The sequence below is a fragment of the Cavia porcellus genome, unplaced genomic scaffold (assembly GCF_034190915.1).
Source record: "Cavia porcellus strain 051 isolate PalLab524CR breed Dunkin Hartley unplaced genomic scaffold, mCavPor4.1 scaffold_6, whole genome shotgun sequence".
Classification (NCBI taxonomy): domain Eukaryota; kingdom Metazoa; phylum Chordata; class Mammalia; order Rodentia; family Caviidae; genus Cavia; species Cavia porcellus.
The window spans coordinates 50,599,932-50,610,483 of NW_026947489.1; the positions used below are offsets into that span (position 1 = coordinate 50,599,932).

Below are 10,552 nucleotides of genomic sequence, written 5' to 3' on the forward strand. Positions count from 1 at the left end.
GTGTCACACACACCCAGCTTGAATATTGCATGGTTCCTCTTCTATGAAAATCCCCAAAGTGTAAGTAATTTAAAAAGCAAAATGAAAGACAGATAGTAGAATACAGGGAGGTGGATCATTTGTAATTGAGAAGGAGACCAAGAAATGGAGGAAGAAAGACAAGGGGAGTGTAAGGAGAAATAAAACCTTTTAAGATATAATATGTTCATGTACCAACTCATCTTCATGCTTTTATAGGTAAATGGAGGCACTGGAGACCATCCTCATTAATGAAATAAATCAAACTTACATTTGTAAATATCATATTGTCTCCCTAGTGTAAAAAAAACTAAAAGAGTAGTAAGATTCAAAATGTACAACAGATTTTGTGATAATGAAAGGGAAAGTGCTCAAAAGGAAAGAATAACTGGGATAAGGAAAAGGAGAAAAGGAAGAAGGGAAAAGATTATATGTATATAGCTATACATATACATGTGTATTTATTATATATATATATATATATTTATATATATATATACACTCACAAGATAAGACAACTAATCTGTTAATTCATCAAAAAGAACAGTTAGCTTGTGCTTCATTGTTTGTTTGATCATTTTTTCATGCTTAAATCTTGTAGCCTGAACAACTACTTCTAAGATAATAATATACAATATATTAACTAGTGTTAATTTCCCACTATATTTTTAAATTCTGTATTGTTCATACCCTTTTTTCTGTCTTGCTTTTAAAATAAAAATAAAAATATTTTCTTTCAAAAAACTCCATAATGAATATAATTATTATGTAAAATCAAAAATTAAATGTTTAACAATATCACCTTTTTATCAAGGCCTCCCATAGACCGTAGGTTACTGCTACTAATAGGTAGAATGAGATGTGAGTGTATATCCTAGATAGATGGAGAAAAGAACATAAAGGGATAGAAGAATAGAAAAAAATCAACAGAGGGAAAGATTAAGAACAAAACACAAAAAGCCACATAGGAGCAAAATCACAAAATGAAAGCCCTCTCAAATTCCTCTTCATAGTGCAGTCCGAGGTCCCCCATCTCACTTGCAGGGAAGCTTTGACCTATCCTGGGAGTCTTAGATGTCTTTCTGGGTGTGGCTCTTTCCCACTCCTATGCCTTCCTGGGAACATCACTGTCTTTTTTCCTCCTCCTCAGTCCGCTGCGTGCTCCCCTCTCAACCCACGATTTGTTCAATGTTTTCCTATGAATAAGGAGGCATGTTGATAAGACACTCCTGAGCCTCCCTCTGTATAGCAAGCCCCACTTTGCCATGGCTAAGTGTCAATGTTTACCTCTATCCTAAAATCTCACCCTAGTTGGGGAATTTAGGGAACAGAGTATACAGTGTGTCTAGCCAGCACCCAGTTCTTTGTCAAATGCCACCCTGGCCCTCTTGATCCCCACTCCCTTGCATAGCAAATCCTGAAGCCACCTTGATAAGCCTTCTCACTCCACAAGCATTTGGCCAAGTACACTGTAGAAAACCTTCTGGTCAGGGCTCCACTCATCACCTGTCACCCCGGGCTTCTTCACTCTCCCCAGTGTCACTCTCTAAACTGCAGCCTCAGTGGAGCCTCAGTGTATGACCATTCTGCAAGCGTTGGCAAGCGGTGGTGGAGGCTCCTGTGTGAGTGCCTCATGGTGGGCTGTGAGCAGAGAGCAAGATGTTCCATGTGCCATGACATCTATAGTATCTGGAAGAAGATGTTCCTGGGTCAGTCTGGTCTCTTGTCTCCCCAGGATCTCTCCATTCACACATGCGGTTGCCTACTAGTGGCGGCTATGGCCTGAAGGGCTCTCAACACTAAGATCTGTCCCTAATCCAGATTCCATACTTATTTTCAACTTTTCCAAAGGCCCAGTTGTGCTTTCTTGTACAGTGCACGGTGGCTTTCATTTCTGTGGTTCCCTGGTTTGCAGATCACTTGTTCTGTCTCTCTTCCTAGTGCAGAGGTTGGGAGTCTGTTCTAGGTGACTGGACACTTCTGAATTTACAAATCCCTTCTTTGAGATGCCACACCCTCTCCCATGATATGACAGAACAGGTATGTAAAGGATAGTATGGTCCAGGCACACTTCAGCATCCCTTTAAGAAACCCTTATATGGGATTAGGGTCTGGTATGTTTCTCTTTCCATTTGACTTCTTACATCTGGCTTTCTCTATTGCCCATGCCCCAGTGAACCTGCATTCCTGTGGTGCCTCTCAGAGTTTCTTTCCCTTGTTGGACCACCAAATCAGCCATGATGGAATCTCTCAGTGAGTGACCTTTAAAATACTATGATTGGCTAAACAAGAATAACTTTTTAAATCATAATTTAATGAAGTGTGGAGTCCCTAAAAAATCATACTAAGAGCATACACTAGGTGAAGAAATCATTTATGTAAGAAAACCTACTGAAACTTAGAAGCACAATGAGAGTCAATAAGTGCATCTAAACTATAAAAGGAGCAAGTAGAAATTGTATTATCTAAGTGAATAGTAGATAAAATAAAAAATTTGCTAGAGGTCATCATTGAAATTAAACTGACAGGAGAAAGAACAAGTAAACTTGAAGACAGATTAGCAGGGATTACACAATCTAAAGGACAGAGTAAAAAAGGAATAAAAGAAAGTGAAGATGTCTCAGAGAAACATAAGACACTACTTATAGTACCAAAATTCGTATAATGGAATGATCAGAAGAATGGGAAAGATACAGAGAAGCACTCAGAATATTGGAAGAAATTATGAAAAGTTTCCATATATAATAAAAACATTACTCTACACATCCACAAAAGCCAATAAAATAAATGCAAAAATATGTACAGCAGACACAATATAGTAAAATTGCTGAAAGACAAAGAGAAAAAGTCTTTTATCAAGAGAAAAGTGTCTTTGAGATAAAAAGGCCCCTTAAGGACATTAGCAGCTGACTTCCTTTGGTAACAACTGAGACCACCGTGATTGGTCTAAATTTACTAAGTATGTTATATTCAGTAATATTATTTCTCCATCCTCACAGTAAAATGAAAACATTCCCAGATAAATTTCAAAGGGTAGATTTGTTGCTAGCAGCTAAAATTTACAAAAAATCCTAAAGGAAGTTCTTCATAATGAAAACAAGAGCCTACCAGCAGCCAAAAGAATGCACATATATAAAACAACACTCATAAAAGTAATTAATTATAGCAAAAAGTATAAATGCATATTTCCTCTTCTGACATAAGAAACTATACATAATAATAAGTATATCATCATATGGTTGAGTGGAAAGTATATATAATATTGTGTGCATAACAGTAACGTAAAGGATATGTAGCAATGTTATTTTAGAGTTAGGAAATGACACCAAAATGCAACTTAAATCTAAGGGACAAATGAAGAGATGTAGCTAAGGGTAATATACCAGATAAAAATGTTGCTAGGGTTAATATGGCAGAATTAGAAATACATACTTGCTCTCATATCTTTTACAGCTTCTTTAAAAGTTATAAATAATAATTATAACAATGCATTTTTAGTTAGTAACTAATTAAATAAAATAACTCCTAATAATGGCCCAAAAGAAGAGGGGGTTCAGCACCACTAATGTGCTGATATCTTTATATTGCTCATATAAATATCAAGTCAATTCTTACAAGTTAAACTCTAAAGTGTGGATTAAAAACAGAGAAAAAATCAATAAAAATTTAAAATGCTGTCCAATAAATATTCACTTAATATAAAATAATTTTACTAATATGTTGAATGATGTCATGGAAAGGTGGGAAACTTTCATAAGTGAGAGAAAGTTAAGAAGGAAGATAAAAACTAGACAGAAGAAAAACATCCAGTGAAAATGTAGTACGGCAGCCTGATACAAGGTCTGTGGAGTTCCTATTGTGGACTTATCAGTACATTCAACATGGCTGAGGAACAAGTTAACAAACCGCAAAACTGACCATTGGTTTTATACAGTTTGTGCTTACTAGATATTCTTCTACTTTGTTATTTGCATGGCAGTAATTTTACTTAACCAGAAATGAATAAAAATTTTTATTCTCCAGCACTTGTCAACACTTCAAACTTCAGAATTTCTAGCAAATGGGCGTAGTATAGTTGAAGGCTAAGTAAATGGAGCAAGCCACTTAACATCTCTGCATCCCTATTTACTCTGCTGTTTAAGGCTCTCCCAACCTGGGTTAATGAACTGGAAAGAATGGCAACCCTTCCTATCAGAGCAGTTCCTCCTGAACTAGAATTAGAAAATTGTAAGCTTGAGTCTCCCCTTTCTCTAATTGACATAGTCTGACCAAAACCTACTGGTTAGCTTCCAGATCATAAGATGGCTGGGAGTAAAGGAACACTGTCTTATCTGAGCATTTACATAATGAAACTAATCATGTCTCATAATTTTGCCTATCCTCATAAGACAACAAACCATAAGCAGCCCTGTCACCTACTGTTGGGCAGTTCAATTTTTTCCCCTACTTCAGGTTGTCAGGATCTACTTATTGTCATCATTTATATAAACTTGCTTCTAAACACTTCCTCCAATATTACTTGAAATTTCCACAGTTACATTCCCACAAACTAAGCCTGTAAATTGTTAGGGATCTACCAATGAAAAAAGTAATCCTTCCTTTCTTGTATTATGTCCAGAAACAAGATACATGGAAGGCTAATGAGACTGTCGGATTTATCAAAAGGAATTTGCCCTTTATCTTACCCAAAAACATTTCCATCCTCTTAATACTATCAAGATTTGTCAAAATAAATTCACTCCAAACCCTGCAAAAACACTACAGAGATTTTCTGTGGCGAATGTAAAAACTACTACGTTTACTTTGCAATAACAATGGGGCCACAAAAAAAATTATATGGTCCACAAAAAAAAATAGATCCTCAGGATTGTTAAAATGCATATATCCATCCTGTCAAGAAATTACACAAAAATGTAGAGAAAGAATCTAACAGTTGGTAAAGAACCAAGTAAGTGTCTCTACTTCTATATTGTTGATGATACCTTTAATGTTTTCTTTTTCCTTAAGGCCTCTCCTCACGAAAAAATACACTTTTTAGAGATGGCTTATAGGTCCTTGAGGTAAAACAACTCCTAAAATATGTACCCTTTCTCTAGTTCTTTCCATATCCCAAGAACATGCATGCATGAATTCAGCAGTAGCAGGAAGCATAGACGATGTCCATGAAATACTAGTTTGCACAGTACGCAGCCCATCTTTCACTATTTTATCTACCTCCATGTCACAATTAGATTTGTACACACAATCTGGTAATGGTAACAATGATAATGAAAGGGAAGAGTTAGGAGTTTTAGAGCACTCAATAACCCCTCGTGAGGACCGAGGACACACCATTAAAAGCTGCTTTAGAGAAACACTAATCTTTGAGGAACTGACAGCAGTGTTTCACTCCATCACGGAGGGCTTCTTTGACTTTGTCATTCCTGAGAGTAAAGATGAAAGGGTTCAGGAAAGGGGTCACCACTGAAACCAGCAGTGACGCTACCCTGTTGTATTCAGCTGCCTGTGTTTGCCTGGGTTTTACATAAAGAAACAAGCAGCTGCCATAGACAATCACAACAAATGTGAAGTGGGAGGCACAAGTGGAGAAGGCTTTCCTCTGGCTAGAGATTGAAGGGATCTTGAGGATGGTGGAAGTGATGTAGGTGTAGGAAATAATCACAGGGATCAAAGAACCAATGATGATAAAAACAGCCATCAGAAAAAGAACAAACTCTGTGAAGAAAGTCTCATCACATGACACTCTGAGTAATTGTCCTCTGTCACAGTAAAAATGGTTTAACAGATTTGACTTGCAGAAGGTAAACTGAAAGGTGGCATAGACTGGCCAGATTTTAGAAAGGCATCCAAATGCCCATGACATGATGACCACCCAAATGCAGGTGCAGTTGTTCATAATGATGTTGTACCTCAGAGGGTTACACACAGCCACATAACGGTCCACAGCCATCACTGCAAGCAAGGCCAACTCAGTGGTCCCCAGAGCAAGGTACAGGAAGAGTTGGGCAACACACCCATTCAGAGAGATTGTTTGGATTCCAGGGAGCAGCAGACCCCAAAGCATCACAGGCACAATTACGGATGTGGTCAGGGTCTCTAGAAGAGAGAGGTGACCAAGGAAGAAATACATGGGAGACTGCAGACGTTTATCAACACAGACAATCATGATGATGACTGTGTTTCCCAGTAATGTCACTGAATAAAAGAGAAAGAATATACCAAAAAGAACACGACGCAGTTCTTGAGTCCCAGGGAAGCCCACCAGGCAGAATTCAGTGGCACTAGAGTGATTGTCCATCAGTTGGCTCACTTCAGCTCCTCTTGAAATCCGAAGGTCCAAAGCAAGTTAGCTTCATTCCACATGGTCCTGACCTTAAGACAGAAAGAAGATTAGGATAAGGAACTATTCCTAACCTGGTTGTATGCTGGCATGCTCTGCGCTTTGTGTTCTGTACTTAGCCTTGCTAAGTATTATCATCTTGATCAGTAAAAGAGACTTCCAGTTCAAGTGGAGCTAGTTCCTCTGAATGGGTAAAGACACCTTGTTTTCTGTCAGAGTGAGGGAAAGGTTCCTTATCATCTTCCCCACTGAATGTGTCTTCTCTTAGGGGAAAAGGGTGATACTTTCCATATAGGTCAGCTTTGAGGTTCTGACAATCAGGACCGTCTGGTCTTGATTTGCTCTACTTCCTCCTAAAATAATGTACACAGGAAACATTAAAGAACTCTAGATGTTGTGCACAGTGTGGAACTTTGACTTCCACTGCTTAATATCGTGATAGTGCATAGATTCCCAATAGGGCATCAGTAAAAATGCTGGGCCTCAGAGGCCAGCATCTTGCTGCTCCCAGAAATAATAATAGTAATTATTATTATTATTTTTATTATTTTATGGCATTGGGAATCAAACTCAAGATTTTGCACTTTCCATGCAGGCACTTATGTCACTGAGATATATCCCTGGCCCACTGTTCTAAGATCTTAAAAGCTCCATATTATAGAGCAGCAAAAATTCAACATAATAATATGGGGTTGTGGGATAATTTTCAAAAGCAGCTATCTTCTTCTCTAACTCAAGTTCCCCTTGAAGTGCTAGGAGGAAGGGAAGACAGTATCTGGAATAATAAAGGATTGAACCTGAGGCAGTGACGGTTAGATGCCTGCATCCCACATTCACCTGACCCCATCACTCAGATATCTTCTCTCCAAAGAACTCTTCCCAGGCACCCTACCAGAGCAAGAAAGCATGCTCATTCCTGGACTTCAGTTCTCCACACAGCACTTGTTATTACCTGGTAACATATGACTAACGGTTGATCTCATTCCTTTATTTAATGCTAAACAAATGTAGTCATTAGCTGAATAAAAAAAAATCCTTGCACTGTGAAAGTTAACTAAGGCTAGTAAACACATAGGAAAAGTAAATATAATACATAATAGATGAGTATATTAATCATTGCATAGGGATAAAATAAAGCAAGGAAGAGGGTTATGACATTTAATTTATTTATGTTTCACCTGGGACATTTTTAGGTGAATTCTATGACAGAAAGTCTGTCTTCTTTATACTTGTATTCTAAAACTATATACATATATAGTCATATGTCTAATAGATGTATGTTTTGTACACAAATATATGCACTTGTATATAAATTTATGTGAATATATACTTATATATTTTAATTTTATATATAAATATTTAAATATACATTTCTTTCTTGGACCAAAGAAATAGTGCTGAAAATTTTTGGCAGGTCATGAATGAACAGATGTATGACAATGACTGAATGAGACTCAGTGTCACAGCCAGGTGCACCAGTAGACCTCTCCTCTATTCTCCTTTGTTTTTCTTTATCTCAGTTTACCACTTTCTTTTTTCCCTTCCCTTTACAATGCAACTCTTTTTACTTCTCTATGGGTATCTTACTGAAAGTTAATCAGAGTTAAAGGATGAAATTGGTAAGAGAGCTTGGTGTTCTAGTTTCCCACAATCTAGAGGTAACTATCACCAAATAAACAAAAATAAGAAAGCAGAATGTTCACTATTTGAGTCATTTGTGGGAAGATGGATGCAGCTTGAATCCACATAAGTGAAATAAGTCAGATGCAGTTGGTTAAGTGTGACATGGTTTCTTTTATATGAGAAACTCAAAATATACAGGATTTAAAGGGTGCAATAAAAAATAAAACTTACAAAATAAGGAGATAGACTGGGTAGAGATAGGAAGGAAACCAGGAGATGATAGGGATAAGAGGAGAAGGAAGTAAGGAGAAGTAAAGAGGATCAAGATGTAACATGTATATGGAATAACTCCCCACAATGAATGTATTAATTACATACCAGAAACCTGTGTATTTTAAAATTATGGATTTTCACCTGCCTTAGTTGCTAATACAAAATATTTGACATCTACAGTTAAAGGAGGAGAAATTTATTTAGCTCACAGTTTGTAGAAGTTTCAGTCCATAAATGGCTGGCTTCAAGGCAAGTGGGATGGCAGACACACAGAAGAGAAATAGTTCACTGCAGGCAGAAGATAGCAAAGCAAGGAGGACAGGGGCAAAACAAGGAACAACTTTCTGTTCCTTATGCTGTATCTAAGCTACCAACATTAGATCAGTATCAACTAAATGAATGGATAGATTTAGAAATCATGCATCCTTAATTCTACCACTTTTAATCCTAACTTTGCACCATGAACGAATCACACACCCTAGATTTATCCATTTGGCAAAAGCCCCACTTACGATTGCATGAGGCTGTGGTGGGACATCCCAACACAAGCCATAACAATATCATGCAAGAAGAAGGAGGAGGAGTAGGAGAAGAAAAAAGAAGAGGGGGCCCACTAATGTTATACAGTTGCATGTGTCCAATGTTGGACAGTGCACTACTGAAGGGTCCCAGTGCTGTGCTGGAGGGACACAGGGCTGAGCCAGTCCACTCTGCTGTCCCCTTAGCCCTCTCCTAGCCCTAGTATCCTGATTTCAAAAGGCATACAGGCCCTGAGTTTCTCATCCTGAGCCCTCCTACTCACTCCTTCTCAGAGGAGAAGCCTTAAGAAGGGACTCGCCAATATAGAAGAGCTTTGTCACCAGTTCTCATTTTCTTTGGGCTTAGTTGAGGTCAAGACGCATTTGGCAGGTATTGGGCCTTGCAAGACGCTGCTGTCCCTAATCATGGTGTAAAGTATGTGTCCTCATAAGAGTTCAGTGAGAATCCAAGTATAACTGTGTTGTGTAGAGTTGAGGGTCTCTAGCTCTCTATCCATTTCTCCGCATTCTCTTTCCCAAAGGGACTTTGTCCCTGAGATACTACTTCTCCATTATCTCACATTCAGGGAGTCCCTAAGCAATCAATTTGAAGAGAGTGGAAAAATTTTAGTTATTTTTTCTTTTGCCCAATTAAATTATAGAACTTTTGAAAGTTTTTATATAATTAGAAAGCTAAAAAACTTTTCAATCAGGAAACTTTTAACTTCCGCAAGATACCAGGTCTAGATTTCGAAGTGTATCCAACTCTGAGCTATTCATCTTCTCTCCTCTTGATCTCAGGCTGTTCCATGGAGCAACTTAGCTCTTTACAGCCAAAACCAGTTCCTTCCTCCAACAGGAGACACCAAAATTAGCCTCTAAAACATAGATCAACATCACTCAAAACCAGCATGAAGGTCTGTCTTTTACGTAAATCACCCAAGAATCCTGATAACTCCTTTACTTGCTTCACAAAGGCTGTTGATCCTAGTGCTGTGGACTCACTGTGATGCTGTACCTCAAAGCCTAACCCCTCACTGCAGCATCTCAATCTTTCTCTTTCCTGAGCACATGTGCTTCTGTGTGCATTTGAGCAAGGTTGTTGCAGTCACTTATTTTTCTGTGGCATGTCCCTGACTACCAGCCGGGCTCCCTAGAGTGAGAAAAAAAGAATCAAAAAAAAAAGTAATAAGAACTGTGAGAGTAATAAAACCCAAAAAGTGTAATTGTTATTGTAAAAAAGAGAGGAAAGGAAGGTGGACTAAGGGATATAACCGCATGTATGTTTGAGTGTATAGGATGGAAAACCACATTACTGAGATTTTGTTGGATCATTGAATGGAACTGTCTGCAATCTCACTGTGTAAATGTCCACTTTATATGCTTTAATTTTATAATTTGGACAACTGTTTCTAAGAAGACAATATGTAACCTATTAACTAGTGATTTCTTACTGTATATTTTTTTCTTCAAATTCTATATTACTTATACCCTTTTACTGCTTTGTTTTTTATGTCCTTTCTTTTTTCTCTTTAAATAAAAAATAAAATAAAATAAATATAAAAATTAGGAACAAGACAAAAAAAAAAAAAAAAGAATGGAACCTGCACAGGCAGCTACCTTCACAATCTGGAAGAATCAGCAAAATGAAAATCAGAAATCTGATCCTTGCTGGAACACATAGGAAAAATGAAAATTATCAAATGTTTTACTGGTTTGGGTTTTCACTTTAGGTATACCTGTTAAATCTGAAACTGTTGCCTAGCAAATAAGTATATAA

General features: G+C 37.6%; 1 protein-coding gene across 1 annotated transcript; it reads right to left on the minus strand.

The window, feature by feature from the left end:
• Positions 1-5,374: 5,374 nt before the first annotated feature.
• Positions 5,375-6,316, minus strand: LOC100718701 (olfactory receptor 9A4-like). Its single transcript, XM_003475293.2, has one exon. It carries the CDS (start codon positions 6,314-6,316, stop codon positions 5,375-5,377), a length of 942 nt encoding a protein of 313 aa, XP_003475341.1.
• Positions 6,317-10,552: the final 4,236 nt, after the last annotated feature.